Source organism: Capricornis sumatraensis, chromosome 14 (genome assembly GCF_032405125.1).
Source record: "Capricornis sumatraensis isolate serow.1 chromosome 14, serow.2, whole genome shotgun sequence".
Classification (NCBI taxonomy): Eukaryota; Metazoa; Chordata; class Mammalia; order Artiodactyla; family Bovidae; genus Capricornis; species Capricornis sumatraensis.
In genome coordinates, this window is record NC_091082.1 from 64602392 (window position 1) to 64627335 (window position 24944).

Genomic DNA, 24944 nt, shown 5'->3' on the forward strand with positions numbered 1-24944 from the left:
AGCATATGTTTGATTAGGTCCCATCTATTGATGCTTGCTTTTATTTTTTTATCTTTTGCCTTGGTAGATTGAACTAAGATAACATTAGTGTAACTTAGGTCAAAGAATGTTTGCCTATGCTTTCCTCTATAACTTTTATGGTACCATCTCTTATATTTAAGTCCGTAAGTCATTTTGAGTTTATTTTTGTGTATGGTATAAGGGAGTGTTCTAATTTCATAGATTTATATGCAGATGTCCAGCTTTCCCAACACCACCTGCTGAAGAGACTGTCTTTTCTCCATTGTATATATTCTTGCTTCCTTTGTTGGGATTAATTGACCAAATGCATGTGGGTTTATTTCTGGGCTCTCTATGCTGTTCCATTGATCCATACATCTGTTTTTGGCCACCAGGCTGTTTTGATTACTCTAACTTTGTAGTACTGTTCAAAGCCTGGGAGGGTTATGCTTCTAGCTTTGCTATTTTTCCTCAGAATTGCTTTGGCAAGTCTAGGTCTTTTATGGTTCCATATAAATTTTAGGATTATTTGTCCTAGCTCTGTGAAAAGTACCATGGATAATTTGATGGGGATCACATTAAATATGTAGATTGCTTTGGGCAGTGTGGCCATTTTAGCAGTATTAATTCTTCCAATCCAAAAGCAGGGGATATCTTTCCACTTCTTTGTATCGTCTTTCCTTCATCAATGCTTTATCAGTCTCAGCACACAGATCTTTCATTATCCTTTGTTGTTGCTGTTCAGTCATGTCTGACTCTATGACCCCATGCACTACAGTTTGGTTAAGTTTATTCCTAGGTATTTTAATTTCTTTAATGCAATTTTAAATGGGATTGTCTTGTTTTTACTTTCTCTTTCTGACATTTCATTGTTAGTGTAAAGAAACACAACAGATTCCTGAATACTGATCTACCCTGCTACTTTGCTGACTTCATTCACTAGTTCTAGTGGTTTTAGTCGTAGCAATCAGACAAGAAAAAGAAATAAAAGGCAAAAGTAAAGGAAAGAGGCAAAACTGTCACTGTACGCAGATGACACGATACTCTGTAAACAAAAAATCCTAAAGACTCCACACCAAAACTATGTGCATTTAAATGTGTACATGTAAAATAAATCAAAAAAGACGTTCACCACAATGTTAACAGTATGTGCCTCTGGGTCATACAATTATGGGAAACTTTTTCTTTGGCAGTGTCTACAAGTTTCTACAGTAAACATGTACTGCTCCTAATAATCAGGAAAAAAAGTTACTTCTAAAATTTTATTAGAGTGATTTATGTATATAAAGACGATGCCTAAAAAAAGACAATATCTTTTTTTAACATTTCATTTTACGTTGGAGTATAGTTGATTAACACTGTTGTGTTAGTTTTGGGTGAACAACAAAATAATTCAATTACACATATATACGCATCTACTCTTTTTCAAATTCTTTTCTCATTTAGCTTGTTATATAATATTGAGCAGAGTTCCCTCTGCTATATGGTAGGTCCCTGTTGGTTATCCACTGACAGTACCTGTTTTATTCTGGGTCCAAATTGCTATAAATTTACTTCACCTTCATAAACTGAAGGAGATTTTTGTATCTGCCTACTTTCTTCCACCTTATCAAAACAAAAACCTACAACTATCAGGTTGCTCTGTTCTCGTTATTATCTACTTTCTCATCTCACATTTGTTACTGGAAGACAAGCAAAAGAGGAGGATGTGACAGAGAATCACTGTAACGGTGGTCTTTGGCACAGCACAGGGACCTAGAGATTAAACATCTGGCATATAAAAGGTACTCACACCGTGAACAAATGACTTGCACAGTGTTCCAGAAACAATTTCATCACCCCGCCCCCTGCAACTATGACCAAGCTAGGAATACCATATTACCACAAGATAGATTCCATATAGGAGAAAAAATTTCCTACATGGAAATTTCAATGAAAGAAATAGTATTTTTTTTTCATTTTAATGTTAAATTGCTTTTATTCTTATTGCAAGGGAAAAGCATAAAGAAGATATGCGAATACAATAGATTAAAAGTTCCAACATGGAAACATTTATAGTCTGCTTAGGGGAAAAGGAAATGAATTAATATTACCAGAATACTTGCCCACATGACAAGACTTAATCCTTACAAAAAAAAAAATAACAAAACTGCAGGGAATTCCCTGGAGGTCCAGTGATAAGAACTCTGCACTTTACTGCTGTGTCCCAGGTTAGATCCCTGGTTGGGGAACTAAGATCCCACAGGCCACTCTGTGTGACCATCAAGAAATAAAAGACACCTACATGTTCAAATAAAGCAAGTCAAAAAGGAGAGAATCTGAGAAAGTTATTAAAGGTGGGAGACAGGGGCTGACAGATAAGCAGAAGAAGGACATTTGGGGTTATAGCAAATAGCTTTTGAAAAGAAATGCTAGTTAGAAAATGAGCAAATAATAAACTAAATTGTTAAGACAGAGAGTTTATCAATATAAAAATTGTTTCTGAATCTAGTAGAATATTCCCCTTTCCTTTCTTCAACCCCCAGATCATATCTCTTGTCATTAAGCTTATTATCATTCCATCCTCTCCCAGAAGGAAAAAAAGAAGTCTCGGACACACCAGAAACAGAAGCTCAAATGACTTTTCTGCACTGTACTTCTTAATACCCAACTAAACTGTAAAATTTAAATGTATCAAATTACATCCCACTATACAAAAGTGCAGTGATGACAAGATGCATCAAATTTATTTTATAACATCTACCACCTCAGTACCACCTCAGGTAGATCCTCTCTAGTTTGAGAAACAGTAACTGTCTTATTCTGTACTTAATCTGTGTTTATGTCTCAGAGCAGCTCTATTTGCTAATTAAAAGCAGAGATTTGTTTCATTTATCTCTCTACCCTCAATATCTAGCCTAATATCCCACTGAAGGGTTGGAACTCAATAAATGATGAATACATGAAAAAACAGATATAAACAAAAAAGAGACATACTTCTGTTGCCTTCCAGGTCATATAAAATACTCCAAGAAAGTTTCAGTATTTCTTATCACATGCATTCATGCTAAGTCACTTGAGTCGTGTTCAACTCTTTGCAACCCTTTGGACTGTAGGCGCTGGGCTTCTCTGACCGTGGGGATTCTCCAGGCAAGAATACTGCAGTGGGTAGCCATGCCCTCCTCCTGGGAATCTTCCCAACCCAGAGGCTGAACTTGCAACTGCTATCTACTGCACTGGCAGGCAGGTTCTTTACCACTAGCATTGCCTGAGAAGCCCTATCACAGTAACTCTAATTCATTCTCATTCATCTATCTACCTGACCAACACAAGTCCAAATGCAATGCTGTGGATTCCAAAAGAAGAGAAAATACCTCAACTAGCAATCAAAATAGGTGAGCATGAAGAGATAAGAAGGATATATGCATTTGGGGTCCATCTGAGAAGTTTTCAATAGCTACTCACACTGCAACTCTTAAAAAAACTTAGTACCACAGTGTGCTGACATAAATGGGTAGTACCTGTGTTCCCTAATAAGTGTAGATCCGATCACAAAGAATGACTATTTCTCCACAGATGTATATAGTTGTTCTGTTTCTCCTATTAAGTGCTTACCTACCTACAAAATACAATAGATTTTTCTGTCTGAGTCAACAGGGATGAATAGATAAAGAAAACTGAGTAATTAGAAAATTCTCAAAAAACAAGGGGGTACAGAAAGAACAGATCAGTACCAGTGGTTGTATATAACAACCTGGTACTAGTAAAGTACAAGATGGTCGATTAGTCAAAAGTCCCAACAGGCAAAGTGACCCTCAGGCTTGATCACAGGTATGCTGTGATGACAAGACTGAGGGACGCTATTAATTGCAACTAATTTTTAATAAAGCAAAATAGTAAATCAGCCATTGGTATACATGAGGTCAAAGAAGCAGGGGACAGTGGACAACCTGGAGGCCGCAAGGGGGAAAGAGAAAGAACAAGCCTTATCTCTACACCATATAGAAGCCAGTTTTTAAAAATGACATCACTAAGTTTAAGTTAGACTATAGCTAACGTTAATAGCAGATTCACTGTGAAGTGGGAATGAATAAAGAGAAAGAACTTCCTGCTTTATGGTCTCCAACATGTTACTAGGAAAGGCTTATCATTTATAAGTGGGACCAGAAATAAATAGTTAATGTGACTCAATTTGATTTAGTGTTAATAATCTGGATTGAGCCTTCAAGTGGCATACAGCTTGACTCCAGGTTACCAGCCCCAGGATTCAAGTTAGCAAAGAGATGATACAATAGGCTACTTACTGTTCATGACTGAAGTTCTGTAGGCCTCACATAATAGATAAGATAAATAATTATGAGCTTTTGCTTTAAACAAAAGTGCAAAATATTTAGGGGCTTCCCTTGTGGCTCAGTTGGTAAAGAATCTGCTTACAATGCAGGATACCCAGGTTCAGTTTCTGGGTTGGGAAGATCCCTTGGAGAAGAAAATGGCAACCTACTCTAGTATTCTTGCCTGGAGAATCCCATGGACTATAGCCTGCTAGGCTCCTCTGTCCATGGCATTGCAAGAGGTGGACATGACTTAGCAACTAAACCACCATCACCACAAAATATTTCATAGTTTATCAAGCCTGGGACTGGGATTGTCAGACTCCAGGTTTACTGGCTCCTGCCAATGTTATTATCTCTACCCTACCAAAAACTGCTCTCTGGTAGGTACTTTAAAACATAATCACATCAGAGTATAACACAGTAACTTGAACTGTAACAAGGATCTAAACTTTATTTTTATTTGAAACACAAAAAGGGTATTTAAGAAACCAATGGGGCTTCCCAACAATGACCTAAAGACATCATGAAGATTACAGGACTCACTGAAAAGAGTAGGACTGTCTAGTTACAAAGTCAATCAGTAATTTATTATATTTCACAACTTAGTGAAACAAGATCTCTGAACTGATTCAGCAGACTCTTAGGCTTTTTTTAAATGCCACAGTAAATTATAAGTTAGAGGAGGGCAATTAGGAAAAATGAAAACCTCACCTTACAACCTGTTTTCACACTTCCCTTTCAAATCTATGAAAGAAGAAGAGGTGACAAGACACGAAGACAATGGGGTTGAGGGTTGGAGAGCAGCAGTAGAAGATAGGCTGAATGACTTGAAAAAGGTAAATTTTAGACCCAGAACCCAGAACTAGATTCCTGGCCCATCAACTTCAAGACGTTGCTCTTTCAGCTTTACATCAGGATGCTCAACTAAGGGCAATTTTGTCTCCTAAGGGATATCTGGCAATGGCTGAAGACATTTTTGCTTGCTATAACTGGGAGCAAAACGGTTGCTACTGGGTTGTTAAAGAAGCAGGTATACCTGCTGGGTATATGAGAACACAACAGAAATATTAAATAAACAGTGTAAATAATTTAGGGAGATGATTGCAAGTAGAATATGTCATCTTGAATCAAATAGGTAAATAAATAAACTAAAGGAATTAAACATACAGAAATTATATACTCATTAGGATGACCACTATTTAAAAAAAAAAGAAAAAGAACCAAAACAGAAAATAACAAGTACAGAGAGGATGCGGACAAACTGGAACCCTTGTGCACTGTTGAGGGGAATGTAAAATTGTACTGCAGGCAGGAAGAACATTGCGGCGGTTCCACAGAAGATTAAACACAGATTCATCACATGATCCAGTAATTCTGCTTCCAGGTAAACACCTGAAAGAACTGAAAGCAGGATTTCAAAAAGCTAGTAATACATCAGTGTTCCAAGCAGCATTATTAACCACGGTTTTCACAGATGAAAGCAACGCCACTGTCCACAGAGAGATGAACGCACAAAGTATGATACGTGCAGTCATCCCTCGGTATCCATAGGAAATTGCTTCCAGGACCTCCAAGGATCCAAAATCCAAGGATGCTCAAGTCCCGTACACAAAGTAGAACAGTATTAGCATATAGCTTACTGCACATCCTCCTGTGTACTTTAAATCATCTCTAGATCACTTATAATATCTAATATGATGTAAATACTATGGAAATAGTTGCCAGTGAGCTGCAAATTCAAGTTTCTCTTTTTAGAATTTTCTGGAATCTTTTTTCCGAATACTTCTGAACCCTAGTTGGTTGAACCCACAGATGCTGAACCTGCAGATATGTAGGGCCAACTGTACATGCAGTTACATGTCATTCGGCCTCAGAAAGGAAGGAGACTGTGACACAGGCCACAACATGGATGAGGCCGGAGCGACTGTGCTGAGTGCTGGGAGCCAGTCACAAAACAGGTGCTGGTGGACTCCACTTACTTGTGATATCCAGCGTAGCCAAAACACACAGAAGTAGTACGGTGGCTGGCAGAGGTTGCGGGGAGAGGGGCATGGGGACTTGTTTAATAAGGACAGTTTCTGTTTTGCAAGATGAAAACATTCTGGAGACTGCGCAGCAATGTGAACAATATTCAACATTACTCACTTAGAAACGATTAAGATGGTAAATTTTATGATATGTGTATTTCATCACAACTGAAATTCTTTCAAAATACACAAATTTATGTGACATTCAACCTAAAGTAGCACTGAGCACAGTGTTAAAGGACCAGAAAATTTTAATCCTCTAATATCCTTTTTCAGTGACCTGCTAGCCTGCTTTAATGACCCTCACATCTGACCCTCAGGAGTGAGTTAAGTGTTTCATGCTCCATTCTGATACCCAGCAGCCTCCAGTTTCCTAAAACAGCAGTCAAAGCTCTTTAAACAATTAATAAACCTAGAAGTTTATTAATTATAATTTCACATTTGATTTCATGGTAAATCAAAGTATTTCTCAGAAACTATACCATTAACCATGTTTGCCCTGAGACATCAAATCTATAAAGACGTATCAGTCAAAGAAATATGATTCAAAATAACCAACAGTAACTATAAAAATGCAACTTCTCACTGGCTATATTTACACACAAGTTAAAAACTCCCAGAAGACAATTTCACTAAATAAAATCATCTTACCAAAAGCTGTGACCACACTTCGTCATGTATGCTTCCTCAATCATATCAAAGCAGATGGGGCTAAAAACAAACAGAAAAATAATTAATACACTTAAATAATTACAAATTGGAAAAAGTCATAACAGAATCAACAAAATCGTATTTCAGTACACAGATAAATCTTCAAACTTTTTACTGATGAGAGATGAAATTTCTATTGGGCTGAATGAACTTCAGTGGATTGCTGATAATAATAATTTGTGGGCCATCAAGTTCTAAGATGAATGAAATGAATAATTTAACTGACCCCAATATTTTAACTTGCCCGTAACTTTTTACGGTGTGGTGCAATCACAAAAGTAATTAAGTTCTACCATCTTTTTGATCATCCCTGGTACCAGACACAAGACCTACTCATCTAAATGCACTTTTATTTTCTATCCCAAAGAAAACTAATTTCCTGAGTGACAAATTTACAGTTACAATTTCAATATCTCTTCCAAGCAGTGAAGATGCTAATGATAACTAATACTTAACACAAGCTATGCATATCCACTTAAATAATGACATATATTAACTCAATCCTTTATAGATAAGGAAATCAACACAAGTGATGTTAAAAGTCACAGAGCTAGAAGTAACACAGCCAAATTTTCAAACTCAAGTGCATGTTCTCAACCACTATTCTATTCTACTTTCAAATATGATAAGTTAAATATCAAGACACACCAACTATGCCATATGTTCTGGCCAAGGAAAGGTGGTTATCAATCTCTTGAGAGGATAGTCTACCAAAAATACGCAAAGCCTTACAAAAAGCAATTTCCCTTTATCTTTCCCCGCTCTTCCTTCCAAAAACTCCATGAAGTGGCCGAGATACAACAGCCATCTTGTGATCATAAAGACAACAACTATAGGCTAAGAACACAGGATATGAGCTCCTTGGTAACATTCTTCAGCAGTTGCATCAGCCATAAATTGTCTCTCTCTGGACTTCACATTACACGAGAAAAGCAAATCCTCACTTGCTTAAACCAATATTTATTGAGTTTTCTGTCACTGGTATACAAATTCAGTCCTTACTGATGATACATGACAATTAAACTGCAAATGAAAATTTATCCAGTCCCTTCAATAGAAGTTTCCTGGGCATAAGTACTATCTTAGAATGTGAGATTTTAAGTAAGTTATAAAGAAAGTCTCAGTGTCACACAACCTCGGCGTTTCATCACCTATTGTATCCTGGCAAAGACTGCACCGGATTTGTCAAGTCTTTACTGTTCCAGACTCAGAAGAAGGAGAAATCTCTTATATGTGGGGATTCGGTAGTTTTTAGTTTGGAACGAAGTCCACCTTGCTCCATCTAATGAAGAAGAAGGAGGGGTGGGAGTCCCTCCCGAGGACACATGGATGAGCTGCCCAGGGTGCTCTGTGATCCCAGTCTGTTACTGAAGGATGCCAAAGAGCAGATCTGGGATAGACAAATTTTATTTTACAGCTGGTCACTGGGTGCTCAAGCAGGTATCAAGGCCATTTTTTTTTTTACAGATAGAAATATTTACTCATTATATATGAACAGTATATAGCTTTCAAATTTTAACATTTTTTAAATTAATTAATTAGGGTCTTCATGGCTGCACACAGACCTCTCCTTGTGGTGGCTTCTCTTCTTGCAGAGCACAGGCTCTGGAGTCCAGGCTCGGTAGTTGTGGCAGACAGGCCCACTAGTCCCACAGTATGCAGAATCTTCCTGGACTAGGGATCAAACCCATGTCTCCTGCGTTGGTAGGCTGACTCTTATCCACTGTATCACCAGGAAAGTCCTAAAATTTTAACATTTTGAATACTTCCTTCAAACCTCACGATTATTAAGATAACCTATTATGAATCATATTCTACTTTTTAATCTTCCAGTTTTCTAAGCCCATCTCTTAGCATTCAAACTCCAAAAGGAGTGAAAATTATCTTTCTTGAGTCGACTATATATATAGTTTTATTAGTAAGAAAAAGGAAGAGTTGCAAGTAATTCTCTTAATCTTAGAAAAGGCTGAGTCAAAGAATTATAGAATGACTTTGAAGAACAGATCTTCCTTTTGTTTATAAAGCTCTCTTGAGGTCTACCTCAGCCCCTGAGCCTGGAATCTTCAAATCACTTGTGTTCTACCCTTTCTCACAACTACCACTTACTCCTTGATTTCTCTGGTCACTAAGGCATACCTTTTCTTTTCTCCTTTTTTCTTTTTCTTTTTGTTTCTTTTCCCCCATTTTTTTTTCTTTTCTCTTGGTTACGCTACGCGGCAAGCGGGATCTTAGTTCCCTGACCAGAGGGCAAAACTGTGGCTCCTGCAATGGAAGCAGGACTGGACTGCCAGGGAGTTCCCAACTCTCAGCTCTGCCCAATTGCAAAGGGCAAAAACATACTCAGGGTAGATTTTGGGGAAAACTGTAAACAAACAGCTTAAAACTCCTTCTACTCTGCCTATCAACAGCATCCAAAGACAATGAGCTAGAAGACCTAAGCATAAGTACAAACATAGCAGGTATACGAACTGGCAGACAAGCTAAACATTATACCGATATCTGAAATTTTATGCAGCCCCCAAATCCTTATACAGACCCCCCAAAATGTTTAGGAACCCTCTCAAACTTTTTATGGACATCTGACACAGTGGCAACATCAAAAACAAGGAAGAAATCACAAATGGATTAAAGCCCTTGCTGTCACCATTCATGCCTCCTGTACCACCATAAAACAGCAATTCTTGTAAATCAACATGGAAGACAGAAATCCCAACAGAAAAAATGGGAAAGGATATCAATTCCTAATTCACATGAAGGGAAGATACACTATTTTTCAAGTATATAGAAAGATGTTCTGATTCAGTAGTAATCCAAATATGCAAATTAAGTTAACATGTTACATCCATTAAATCATTAGAAAATTAGAATACCAAGTATATTAGGGAGGATATGGAAAAACAAGAGTTTTCATGAAGAGACATCTGGCAAAGCAACCTACTTTGAATTTTCATATACTTATTACCCAGTAATCCCACTCCTGTGATTTGTACATAGGTACACAACATAAAAGAAAGCTGAGCGCCGAAGAATTGATGCTTTTGAACTTTGGTGCTGAGGAAGACACTTGAGAGTCCCTTGGACTGCAAGGAGATCCAACCAGTCCATTCTAAAGGAGATCAGTCCTGGGTGTTCTTTGGAAGGAATGATGCTAAAGCTGAAACTCCAGTTCTTTGGCCACCTCATGCAAAGAGTTGACTCATTGGAAAAGACTCTGATGTTGGGAGGGATTGGGGGCAGGAGGAGGAGGGGATGACAGAGGATGAGATGGCTGGATGGCATCACCGACTCGATGGACGTGAGTCTGAGTGAACTCCTGGAGTAGGTGATGGACAGGGAGGCCTGGCATGCTGCCCTTTATGGGGTCACAACGAGTCGGACACAACTGAGCGACTGAACTGAACTGAACACAACATAAAAATACACACATTCAGCATGTGTGTACATATATGTAAATACATATATACATGTGTTTACATTTGTGTGTGTGTGTGTGTGTGTGTGTGTGTGTTTACGAAGCTAAGAGAAAAACACCCACATCTGTCAATAGGGAATACCTTTGAGGATATTTTTCCAATTCCAAAGAAAGGCAATGCCAAAGAATGCTCAAACTACCGCACAGTTGCACTCATCTCACATGCTAGTAAAGTAATGCTTAAAATTAAGCAAGCCAGGCTTCAGAAATACATGAACCGTGAACTTCCAGATGTTCAAGCTGGGTTTAGAAAAGGCAGAGGAACCAGAGATCAAATTCCCAAAACCCACTGGATCATCAAAAATGCAAGAGAGTTTCAGAAAAACATCTAATTCTGCTTTATTGACTATGCCAAAGCCTTTGACTATGTGGATCACAATAAACTGTGGAAAATTCTGAAAGAGATGGGAACACCAGACCACCTGACCTGCCCCTTCAGAAACCTGTATGCAGGTCAGGAAGCAACAGTTAGAACTGGACATGGAACAACAGACTGGTTCCAAATAGAAAAAGGAGTACATCAAGGCTGTATATTGTCACCCTGCTTATTTAACTTATATGCAGAGTACATCATGAGAAATGCTGGGCTGGAAGAAGCACAAGCTGGAACCAAGATTGCCAGGAAAAATCTCAATAACCTCAGATATGCAGATGACACCACCCTTATGGCAGAAAGTGAAGAGGAACTAAAAAGCCTCTTGATGAAAGTGAAAGAGGAGAGGGGAAAAGTTGGCTTAAAGCTCAACATTCAGAAAACAAATATCATGGCATCTGGTCCCATCACTTCATGGGAAATAGATGGGGAAACAGTGGAAACAGAGACAGACTTTATCTCTTTGGGCTCCAAAATCACTGCAGATGGTGACTGCAGCCATGAAATTAAAAGATGCTTACTCCTTGGAAGAAAAGTTATGACCAACCTAGATAGCATATTCAAAAGCAGAGACATTACTTTGCCAACAAAGGTCCGTTTAGTCAAGGCTATGGTTTTTCCAGTGGTCACATATGGATGCAAGAGTTGGACTGTGAAGAAAGCTGAGCGCTGAAGAATTGATGCTTTTGAACTGTGGTGTTGGAGAAGACTCTTGAGAGTCCCTTGGACTGCAAGGAGATCCAATCAGGCCATTCTGAAGGAGATCAGCCCTGGGTTTCTTTGGAAGGAATGATGCTAAAGCTGAAACTCCAATACTCTGGCCACCTCATGAGAAGAGCTGACTCACTGGAAAAGACTCTGATGCTGGGAGGGATTGGGGGCAGGAGGAGAAGGGGAAGACAGAGGATGAGATGGCTGGATGGCATCACTGACTTGATGGATGTGAGTCTGGGTGAACTCCAGGAGATGGTGATGGACAGGGAGGCCTCGCATGCTGCAATTCATGGGGTTGCAAAGAGTTGGACACGACTGAGCGACCTAACTGAACTTGATACTTGCAACAAACTGGATACTTGTTACAGTAGGGAATTAGAGGCAGCCTTTACAATCAAAATTACTAGAATGGAGAAATTAAAATGTGCTTAGATATATACTAGGAAACATCACGAAACCGTCAAAAGGAACAAATCAAAGGTACAGGGAGCACCATGACTGGATACTGTGTCAAGTGAAAACAGAAATGAAAATAAGATCTGTAACACAATATGATTCACATAAAATTAAAACACAAAAAATATGTTTCACAGGTACACATAGATTCAAAAACACATATAAATCACAACAGAAAACCAAGAGAAGAGGTTAGAAAAATAGGAAATTAAGTAGGGAGAGGAATATATAATCTTATTCAACAGTATCTAAAAATGACATCAGTAGTAAGACGTACCATTATATGCAACTAAAAAAGAAACAACTCTGCTAATTAAACTAAACTTCTTTATCAGTTAGGAATTTTACCCTTTTCTAAAAAGCTCTTTTAGATTTAAGTTTTATCATACATCACTCTTGTGGAAAACACACACACACACTTATAATTAGGTTTTCCAACAAATTCTCATTCTTCAGGGTTTAACCTTTCTGAATCACTTTTTTACTAAGTCACTGATATCCAGATTTTTCCACATAATACTTTCCATTTCTGTGGTGCAGTATCATTTACTAGGAGAATTCATAATGGAACTAAAAGCTGTTGTTCCTGGGACTGTAAGCCAAGCTTACGTTCAGTCAGATCACCTACACCTGACTCCAGCTTTAGGAATGTTGCTAAACGTGTCTAATTCACCAAATTCTAATCTGTTGAGGCAGGCATTTTCTCTGTTGACATTTCCGTGTGAAATGACAGCTACCTCCAAGAATTTTTTTTTTTAATTCCATCATCTACAACACATAACCCAATTTTCAAATACGCCAAAGAATAAATGAAGGAAAAACTAGAATCAAAGAATATGACCAAGTGAAACACAGCAAAAGAGGAGCCTTGGGCTGGTTAATGAACAAGGTGAAACACGATTACTCTGGACTTGAGGCCAACATTTAAATGAAGCAGGCTTACCCTCTTACTATACACACTTAGAAACTGGCTGGTGGTCGGGGAGGTTGCGGCGGGTCGGGGGCGGGATGGGCAGCAGGGAGAATAAACAAACCAACTGCTTTTAGACCCTGGACACTAAGCAACACAGTACTGAGATCTCTGAGGAAAGCGGACAAATGAAACGAACGCTACCATAGATTCAGCTTGTTGCCTTAAAGAGAAAGTTTCCCAGGCCCAAGGAGGGAGAACACAAGCAGAGCACGACAATCTTGCTGGAATGAGAAAAAGGAAAGAATTTACAAGACAGGACACCCAAGAAAGAGCTACAAGAAAAATCGGAAAAAAATCTATATAGGATTCTCATCAGATTCACTGTTGAAGACTAGTCACATGTGCCCAAGGTGAAAACTCCACAAGACCACAATCCTAGAGACAAAGGATAATTTCCATGGGCTGATTAACACATGAAATACAGGTTGAGAAAAGAAGCCGCCAATCAGATGTCAACAGACATTCAGTTCAGTTGCTCAGTCATGTCCAACTCTCCGACCCCATGAATTGCAGCACGCCAGGCCTCCCTGTCCATCACCAACTCCCAGAGTTCACTCAAACTCACGTCCATTGAGTTCGTGATGCCATCCAGCCATCTCATCCTCTGTCATCCCCTTCTCCTCCTGCCCCCAATCCTTCCCAGCATCAGAGTCTTTTCTAGTGAGTCAACTCTTCGCATGAGGTGGCCAAAATACTGGAGTATCAGCTTTAGCATCATTCCTTCCAAAGAAATCCCAGGGTTGATCTCCTTCAGAATGGACTGGTTGGATCTCCTTGCAGTCCAAGGGACTCTCAAGAGTCTTCTCCAAAACCACAGTTCAAAAGCATCAATTCTTCAGCGCTCAGCTTTCTTCACAGTCCAACTCTAACATCCATACATGACCACTGGAAAAGCCAAGTTAAAAAAGAAAGAGAAAAAGAAAACAGCATCTATGGGCTGTGGATCAGTATCAAATCAATCAAAATAAATATAAGATGCTGGCTGAAGTTCATTTTAAAATAACAATTAACAACAACAAAAAAAAGACACCACACCACATATCCAAGAAGTTCAGAAAACTCCAAGAAGAATTAAAAAAAACAGAAAAACACCCTGATACATACACTGCATTTAAACCAATAAAAGCAAAATGAAGAGGAAATCTTGAAGGCAGTCACAGAGAAAAGACACACCACATACAAAGGAACAAAACTAAGAGTACAGCAGAGTTCTCATCAGAAACTATACCAGCCAAGAGAGTCTGGAGAGCTTCTGGACTGGTGGCGACCTGGGGAGAATGGCACTCTTGGAGAGGGCATGAAAGCTCTGCACCCTTTCCCTGTACCTTGTTCTATGCATCTTTCCCATCTGGCTGTTTCTGAGTTATATCCTTTAATATTAAACCAATAATATGGTCATTATTCCAACTTTTAGAGGTGATAGATCATCTACATAGTGGGAACTGGTTGGTTGCTGCAGTACTCCATACAGGAAGCATCTGTTCAAGTCTTTTGACCATTTAAAAACTGGGTTGGGGAAAACAGCCAAGATGGTGGAGTAGAAAGATACTGAGCTCACCTCATCGCATGTGCACACCAAAATCACAACAATATGCAGAACAATTATCACTGAAAATGACTGAAATCTACCAGAAAAAAAAAAAATCTACAACTAAAGACATAAAGAAGTAACCACTTTGAGACCATTAGGAGGGACAGACCTGCAATATAATCAAATCCCATACCTCCCAGGTGGATGACTCACAAACTGGAGACTAATTATATAACAGAGGTTCTCCCACGGGAGGAGTAAGAGCTCTGAGCCCCATGTCAGCCCCTGCAGCGCAGGGGTCCAACACTAGGAAAAAGACCCCCACAGGATCTGGCTTGAAGGCCAGCAGGGCTTGGCTGCAGGAGGTCCACTAGACCGGGGACAATGGAGACACCACTCTTAAAGAGCAGTGTAGTGAAGTCGTTCAGTCGCATCCGACTCTGCGATCCCATGGACTGTAGCCTGCAAGGCCTCTGTCCATGGGATTTTCCAGGCAAGAATACTGGAGTGGGTTGCCGTTTCCTTCTCCAGGGGGAACTCTTAAAGGGTGCACACAAAATCATACACCCAACAGGACCACGGGTAAAAGCAATAATCTGACAGGAACCTGGGCCAGACCAACCTGCTGATCTCAGACGGTCTTCAGGAGAAGCAGGGGGCCACAGCAGCACACCCTGGGGGCTCTGGAGACATTCTGGCATCAAGACCTTGCCCTGCTTAACATCTGTAGGCTCCAGTGCCGGGATTCCTCAGGCCAAACAGCAAACTGGGTAGGGACACAGGCCCACCAATCAGCAGACAAGCTGCCTAAGACTTCCTGCCTCGACATACCCCTAGACACTACACTGCAAACAGAGGGCCAAGTCCCACCCAGTTCTACCCATGAGAGGTCAGGCATTGGACCCTCCCGCCATAATGGGGCACAAGCCTTTAGACCAGCCTCACCCTTCAGGGGGCAGACACCATAAACAAGAAAACTGTATTTCCACAGACCAAGTCTGCAAAGGCAGGTCAGACACTACCTGGGACCCAGTGACAAGAAGGGAGGGCACAACACATTTCCTACAAAGAGCCACTTCTCCAAGATGGAGAATATGGTTAAAATGACCATACTACTCAAGATAATCTGAATTCAGTGCATACCCCTATTAAATTATCAATGACATTTTTCATAGAGAAAAATTTACATTTGTATGGAAACACAAAAGACCCTAAATACCCAAAACAATCTTGAGAAAGAAGAACGGAGCTGGAGGACTCATGCTCTCTGACTTCAGGCTGTACTATACAGCGACAGTAATCAAAACAGTATGGTACAGGCACTAAAACAGACACACAGATCAATGAAACAGGACAGAAGGCCCAGAAATAAACCCACGACCTTATGATCATTCAATCCATGACAAAGGAGGTAAGAACATACAATGAAAAATACAGTCTCTGCAATAATTGTTGCTAGGAAAATTGTACATGTGAAAGAATGAAAGCAGAACATTCTCTTAACATTATAAACAAAAATAAACTCAAAATGGATTAAAGACTGAAATGTGAGACAGAATACTAAAAAACTCTTAAAGGAAAACACTCTTTGACATAAACTGTAGCAAGATTTTTTTTTGGATCTGTCTCTGAGGAAAACTGAAAATCAAAACAAGAATAAAGAAATAGGACTTAAGCCAAACTTATATGATTTTGCACAGCAAAGAAAACCATACAAAACGAAAAGACAACCTACAGACTGGAAGAAAATATTTGCAAAGGATGCTATCGACAGGGGATTAATTTCCAAAACAGACAACTCATGCAATTCAATATTTTCAAAAAATTTTAAAAATGGGCAGAAGACCTAAATAGACATTTCTCCAAAGAAGACATACAGGTGGCCAAGAGGCACATCAAAAGATGAAAAGATGCTCAATACTGCTAATTATTAAGAGAAACGTAAATCAGAACTACTATGAGGTATCACAACAGTTAGAATGGCCATCATTAAACAGTCCACAAATAACAAATGCTGCTAAAAGGAACCCTCCTACACTGTAGGTGGGAATGTAAATTTTGCAGCCACTACGGTAAACAGTCTGAAAGTTCCTTAAAAACTAAAAATAGTTACCACATGATCCTGCAATCCCACTCCTGGGCATATATTCAGATAAAACTCTAATTCAAAAAGATATATACACCCCAATTTTTACAGTAGTACTATTTACAACAGCCAAGTCATGGAAACAACGCAAATGTCCATCAACAGATGAATGGATAAACATGTGGTATATATATACAATGGAATATTACTCAGCCATAAAAAAGAACGAAATAATGCCATTTGCAGCAACATGGACATACCCAAATAGCCTATGATAACACTTACAATGTGGAATCTTAAAAAAAAAAAAAAAGCTACAAATAAACTTATTTACAAAGCATAAAACAGACTCACAGACATAGAAAACAAACTTACAATTATTAAAGCAGATAGCAGGGAAGGGGCCAGGGCAAACCAGGGTGAGATAAACTAGGAGTCTGGAATTAGCACATACAATCTACTATATATAAAATAGGTAAACAACAAGAACACTCAGTATAGCACAGGGAACTATAATCCATCCCTTATAATAACCTAATATGGGAAAGAATCTGAAAAAGGATACATACATGTATAAGTGAATCACTTTGCTACACACCTGATACTAAAACATTATAAATTAACTATACTTCAACTTTTTAATGGTTTTAAAAAAAACTATATAGCAAAAGACAATGGACTGATATCTTCAAAATACTAAAAAGAAAAAAAAACTTTAAACTTAGAATTTTATATCCAGCCAAAAAAAAAATTCAAATATAAAGACAAAACAAGTAATTTCCAAAATAAACAGATAATTTAGAGAATTCATTGCATACAGACTTCACTACCTGATATATTCACGAAGTTCTATGAGGCACAAGCTGGAATCTAGATTCCCAGGAGAAATATCAATAACCTCAGATATGCGGATGATACCACACTTATGGCAGAAAGTGAAGAGGAACTAAAGAGCCTCTTGATGAAAGTGAAAGAGGAGAGTGAAAAAGCTGGCTTAAAACTCAACACTCAAAGAACTAAAATCATGGCATCTGGTCCCATTGCTTCATGGCAAACAGATGGGGAAACAATGGAAACAGTGACAGACTTTATTTCCCTGGGCTCCAAAATCACTGCAGATGGTTACTGCAGCCATGAAATTAAAAGACGCTTGCTCCTTGGAAGAAAAGCTATGACAAACTTAGACAGCATATTAAAAAGCAGAGGCATTATTTTGTCGACAAAGGTCTATATAGTCAAAGCTGTGGCTTTTCCAGTAGTCATGTATGGATGTAAGAGTGGGACCATAAAGAAAGCTGAGCACTGAAGAATTGATGCTTTTGAACTGTGGTGTTGGAGAAGACTCGAGAGTCTGCAAGGAGATCAATCAATCCTAAAGGAAATCAGTCCTGAATATTCATTGTAAGGACTGATGCTGAAGATGAAGCTCCAATACTGTGGCCTCCCGATGTGAAGAACTGATTCACTGGAAAATAGCCAGATGCTGGGAAAGATTGAAGGCAGGAGGAGATGGGGACGACAAAGGGCCAAAGATTGGATGGCATCACCGAATCAACGGACGTGAGTTTGAACAAGCTCCAGGAGTTGGTGATTCACAGGGAAGGAAGCCTGGCGTGCTACAGTCCATGGGATCGCAAAGAGTCCAACACAACTAAGCAACTGAACTGAACTGGAATGAGGAATACAAAGACAGCAAATATACACAAAGACAGAAAGAACTCTAAAAGTGGAACAATGAATATAAATATGAAACATTTTATGTTTAATCACTCTAAAATATAAGCAGCAGGAAGAGTTCACAATTGAATATAAAGCATAATACCATCCCTAGAAACAATGCAAGCACAAGAGGAAAACAGTAAGACAAATGAAATTATAACCTAATATTTTAAGATGGACCAAAAGAAATAAAGAAAATTACAAAGCATTGAAAGATAGAGAAAATTCTCAATTAGGCAACCTCAGAAATCAATTATTAGGAAGAAAAACTTATTTTAAAAGAAGTTAAAGAACTCAGGAAAACTTAGATATAAAGAAAAAGACATAAGAGCAAATAAGCATAATGGATACTATTTAAGAGAAAACCAGATGGCCATTTTAGGTATCTGATTTTGCAACCTTACCACAAAACTTTTGATAGACCATGGAGTGAACCACACTAGTAGTGATTATCTGGTATTTTCATCTTACCATTGTTTTTTAAAATAATGATCTTCAGTTGAATCTTGTGAAGAAGATAAATTCATAGCAGCTGCCAAAACTAAAGGTAGATATTCTACTGCACAGTCCTTAAGCTTGCCGAAAGGTTATGTGTGTCGTTTAACTACATTAAGGACCAACAGAGCAGAACAGATATAGATACAGAAAATTATTTTTTAGTTCACTATTTTGTATTTATAATGCACATCATCTTAGTTAAGCAAGGGTTTCATAACAACTGGCTTGACACTCAAGTTAAATTTTCAATCAGTGCCTTATTTATACTCTTCCTTTTATATGTTTTATCTGCTTCAAAACCAGCATCCAAACTTACCAAATGATAATAAATGGTACAGTAATAAGGCCATTGCTTAATCCATACATATTTTGATAGCAACACTAATTCTATCATGCTTCCACAAAATGTGTCAACTGATTCTAGTAGCACTGATTCTAACTAACCAAGCATTCGGTTTTTCAAATGTTAAGTATTATACAAAAAAACATTACCAAGATAATCAGACCCAGGCACAATTAAGAGTCATTTAGGAAAATACGGAGTGGTTACATCTTACCTTACCTAACAGGATCAAAGAACCACTTTCATATTTTGGCACCAAATGTGAAATCCTGGCAAACACCACCTGATTCCTTTCGGTGATTTTATAAGTTACAGTGTCTTCAGACATCTATTATATAATCTACTGCTACTGCTGCTAAGTCACTTCAGTCGTGTCCGACTCTGTGCAACCCCACAGACGGCAGCCCACCAGGCTCCCCCGTCCCTGGGATTCTCCAGGCAAGAACACTGGAGTGGGTTGCCATTTCCTTCTCCAATGCATCAAAGTGAAACGTGGAAGTGAAGTTGCTCGGTTGTATCCAACCCTCAGCGACCCCATAGACTGCAGCCTTCCAGGCTCCTCCGTCCATGGGATTTTCCAGGCAAGAGTACTGGAGTGGGGTGCCATTGCCTTCTCCGATTATATAATCTAAACCTCACAATCCTACAATGGGATACCATTACATCTCAATTTATAAATTAAAAAAAAAAAAAAAAAACTCAAACATTCATTTGCCCAAAGTTAAATCTCAGGGCTTTTAATTCCAAGTCCAGTGCCCTCTGCATCAGAAGATAAAGGAAACAAATACATGTATCACTGTGACCATGAAATTTCCAATCACTATCAGCATTGAGAAAACCTTGGAAAAAATTATTTTGAATATGTTGAAATTTATATACATCCTTCAAGAGTGAAAGACAGCCAACAAAAGTCAGCCACAGAAATGTTTCTTTCTTCCCCTCAAAATGTCCAAAACTTGACACTTCCCTAGCTTCCTCCTTCCCCTTAAACCAGCTGCTTTGTGACCATCCTCAAGCTACCCTTCATTCTCAATTGGCCCTAAGTGGATTCAGGACTGAAAGACAAGGAAATAAAGGAAAAGGAAAATAGTAATAGCTTCAAATCATTTTTAACACCTATACAGATAATGCTAGATCCCAAGCACCAATCTTCACAGAGAGCAGTTAAGTTCCAGCCTCTGTCCATTCATCTCACTCCTTCCTAACTTCATTTGATATGATAAAAGCCGTAGAAAACTTAAATGTCCCTTTAAATAGAGATTAAATTTATCCTGTATTTTATAAAAAAGATCCCTTTCCTATCTCCATGTTTAACTTTGTCTTATATCACAGGATTCTCTGAATAAGGACAGGAAAGGTAAAGAAGAAAAGAAAGACAAGGCAAAATTTTTAGACTCTGTAATTTAACAATGAAATTAAAAAAAAAAAAAAAAAAAGAGCCGGGTAGGGCATTCAAAATAGCTCTGGTAGAGTCTCAGGAGTAGAGTTTTCGTTTTTTGCTTTTTTTTCTTTTTTAAATGAGACCACGTAGGCTGGGGGGGAAAGGACACCGTTATTAACACAAGTGATAGGCATGAAAAGAGAAGCAAGGGAGCCAAGCTCTGGTGTTCCGTCCACCGCAATCCCCTAAAAAAAGTAAACAGATCGGGAAAACAAATACGGCCAAAGAGTGTCACTATTGATTCCTCCCAGTATGAAATCACCCCAATACACTCTTAATTTCCTCCTGGATCTTATTTTATTCACACATTCCCAAGATTCCACTACTCAGAGTAGCAGTTCTAACCACGAAAGGCTTACAGTTAGAGAAGAATTTCAATTAGGATTGTGAGTTATAAGTGGAACAATTAAGAGAATTATTTCATAGCAAACAGCATCATCAGGGCTCACAGGATCTGGTGTTAGATTTAAGGTGGATCTAGGGACTTCAGTGCACTTACATGGAATACAGATTTTCACCAGAGCTCTGCTATTAATGTGACTAATGTTTCTTTTTCTGCATCTCAAGGATATCTCAGCTTGCAATATACAACTGACCCTTGAACAACACAGGTTTGAATTATGGGGGTCCACTTACACACAGATTTTTTTCAATAATAAATACTACAGTACAACACAATCTCCATTTGGTTGAATGCACAGATGTGGAGGGACTGTGGATATGAAAGGTTGACTTAAGTTAAAGAGGATTTTCAACTGGGCAGAGGGTGGGCATCCCAACTCCTGTGCTGGTTCAAGGGTCAACTGTATAGCCCTTCAAGCATCAGCACTACTTTAAGAACTTCAATATTTTTTAAAAATAGGCCAATTCAAGTGTTTTCCTTTTTAAATTCAAATTCCTGAGACAGAAAATATGATTGATACAAAATAAATACTGTTTTATGCCAATACCAACAAAATGTAACTGTTATATTTTAGTCATTAATTCAGAAAAGCAACCATCACAGACCAATGAGCTAGGAAAGATAGCAAGTTCACACATTAGAAAAACACGGATGCATATGCAGGAGGGGCTACAAAAGTATGGACACGAAGATACCATACCTACTATGTTCATTAGACAGTGAAAGAAAGTGAAAATGATTCAGTCCTGTCCCACTCTTTGCAGCCCCATGGACTATATAATCCATGGAATTCTCCAGGCCAGAATACTGGAGTGGGTAGCCTTTCCCTTCTCCAGGGGATCTTCCCAACCCAGGGATCGAACCCATGTCTCCCATATTGCAGGTGGACTCTTTACCAGCTGAGCCACAAGGGAAGCCCAAGAATACTGAAGTGAGTAGCCTATCCCTTCTCCAGCAGATCTTCCAAACCCAGGGATTGAACCCACATCTCCTGCATCACAGGCAGATTCTATACCAGCTGAGCCACCAGAGAAGCCCTGATACTGTCAGTCCCATCATCAGGAGAAAGAACACCCATCCACGCGGAAGATGTACTCCTCATAGCCATGTAGAAGATGTGCTTCTTGTATTTCCACCTGGAGTTCTTAAAGTAACTTTTGAAAAAATATTGCTTTGGGGACTTCCATGGTGGTCCACTGGTTGAAAATCTCCTTCCAATGCAGGGAACGCAGGTTTGATCTCTGGCCAGGGAACTAAAATCCCACGTGCCGCAGGGCAACTACCAGTGGTGATGGCTGCACAACACTGCAAATGTGCTGAACTGTACACTTTAAATGGTGACTCTTATATGGTATGCATTTTACTTCAATTTTTTTTTTTTTTTTTAGAAAAAGAAAACAGAACTTATGACTTCCCAGGTGGTGCAGTGGTAAAGAGTCTGCCTGCCAGTGCAGGAGACACAAGAGATGCCGGTTCTATCCCTGGGTCGGGAAGATGCCCTGGGGGAGGAAATGGCAACCCACTCCAGTATTCTTGCTTGAAAAAATTCCACAGAGGAGCTTAGTGGGCTACTGTCCATGGAATCACAAAGAGTCAGACACAACTGAGCGCGCATGCACGCGCGCACACACGCACACATAGAACTTACACTTCTGGCCATGAGGGAGTAACTGGGATGGATCCTACAGAATGGAGGCATACTATTACAAAATTCTTACACTGTTTACGAAGTGACATAACATTATTTGAAGGTAGACTATAAAAAATTAAAAGTGAGTATTATAAACCCTAGGGCAAGCACTTCCCCCCAAACACACACACACACACACACACACACACATCCCATACAAGTAGTACTAATAAGTCAACAGTAGAAACAAAAGAGAAATCTTAAAAATACACAATTAATCCAAAAGAAGGCAGGGAAAGAAGGGGAAAAAAAGAGAGAAAAGGAATAGAAGAATAGAAAGGACAAATAGAAAACAAAGAGCAAGCAAGATGTATACATAAAACCAAGCATATAATTATGTTAAAATGCAAAAAGTCTAACCAAGCCAATTAAAAGGCAAATTGTCATAGTAAGTAAAAAAGACTCAACCATAAGCTATCTACAAGTATCCTACTTTGAAACAGACATAGAAGTAGTGAAGGACAAAAACACATACCCTGTAAACATTTAAGAAAATAAAGCTGGAGAAGCTATGTTAACAGACTAAATGGATTTCAGACCAACAGACATTCCCAGTAATAAGGACATTTCAAAATGATAAGGAGATGAACCTACCAACCCTAAATGTGTGTGCCCTACTACTAAAGTTTCAAAATACATGAAACAAAAATTGACAGAATTGCAAGGAAACATAGTAAAACCCACAATTACACATGGCATGGTTAAAGATTTTAACACCTCTTTCAGTAACTGACAGAACAAGTATTCAGAAAATCAGTATGGGTGTACAGAGCTTAACACATCAACAAACTTGACATTTATAGAATATACTAGTCTACACACAGGAGAATACTCATTTTTTTCCAAATGCATATGGAACATTAACCAAGATAAAGCCTATGGTAGAAAATGAAAGAAGTCAGTAAATTTAAAAGGATTGAATTCATACAAATCCTATTCTCTGAACAAAGCTACATTGTATTAGGAGTCAATAACAAAATGATATCCAGAGAATTCTCATTTAGAAATTAAAATACATCTAAGTAGCCCATTCTTCCAATCACAATGGAAAGGATAAAAAAAGTTTATGGAACTGAATGAAAATTAGTGCAGGATTACCAAGAGAAACTACTAGAATTAAATTTTTCTCAGAAAAAAATGTAAGCTTCTGTATTCAAGGCTAGAAAAAGAAGATAAAACTCAAAGTAGAATTTAAAAAACAAAGCCAAATATCAGTGAAATAGTTATTTGAAAAGATTAATAAAACTGACAATCCTCTGGCTAAACTGTTCCAGGCAAAAAAAAAAAAAAAAAAAGAGAGAGAGAGAGAAAACACAAATTATCAGCATCAGGAATGAAAGAAAGAAGGGACATCCTTCCAAATCCTACAAACATTTAAAGCATAAAGAAGTGCTAATATTTATGAACCTATGTCAACAAAGTCAATATCTTGGGTGAAATGGAGAAATCCCTTAGCAGGCAAATTACCAAAACTCACTTGCTCACTTAAATAAAAAACCTGAACAGTCCTTTATCAGTTAAAGAAACTGGTAGTAAATAAAACCTTTCCACAAAAACTATGGCTTTGCTGATGAATTCTACCAGACACCTAAGAAGAAATACACCGATTTCATAAACTCTTTCAGAAAATAGACAACATTTCTCATCCCCTTTTAGAAATCCAGTATAACTCTATGTGATGGGCTAGACTGTGTCCTCTCCCAAATCCATACATTGAAATCCTGACCCTCAGTACCTCAGGAGACTGTATTTGGAGACTGGACATTAAAGAGGTAACTACGGTAAAGGTTATATATGCAGGACCTAAACCCATGGTGTTCTTACATGAGATTAGGATACAGACAACACACAGACCAAAGCACAACTACGTGAAGACACAACAAGAGGTGGCCATCGGCAAGTTACGGAGGGAAGAACCCAAATCTGAAGACACCTTGATCTTAAACTTCTAGCCTCTAAAACTGTGAGAAAATAACTTTCTGCTTTTTAAGCTGCCCAGTCTGTGATTATGTTTCAACAGCCCTAGAAACTAATAACTCTGATACCAAAACTTATATATAAATACAAAAAGTAAATACATGTGTGCATTACATGAAAACAATAGATTAATGTCACTCATAAATAAAAATGAAAAATACAGCTTTAAAAAATTAGTGTATGAAAGTTGCTCAGTCATGTCCAGCTCTTTGTGAGA

The 24944-nt window shown here is 38.5% G+C and overlaps 1 protein-coding gene across 2 annotated transcripts in view; it reads right to left on the reverse strand.

Moving 5' to 3' along the window:
• The window catches only part of COP1 (COP1 E3 ubiquitin ligase), a 230873-nt gene that overhangs the window by 198078 nt on the left and 7851 nt on the right, over positions 1–24944 (reverse strand). For both annotated transcript variants that reach the window (XM_068985956.1, XM_068985957.1), the window contains exon 2: positions 6992–7051. In XM_068985956.1, coding sequence (XP_068842057.1) covers positions 6992–7051 — 60 coding nt within the window. The remainder of the gene's footprint in view (positions 1–6991; positions 7052–24944) is intronic.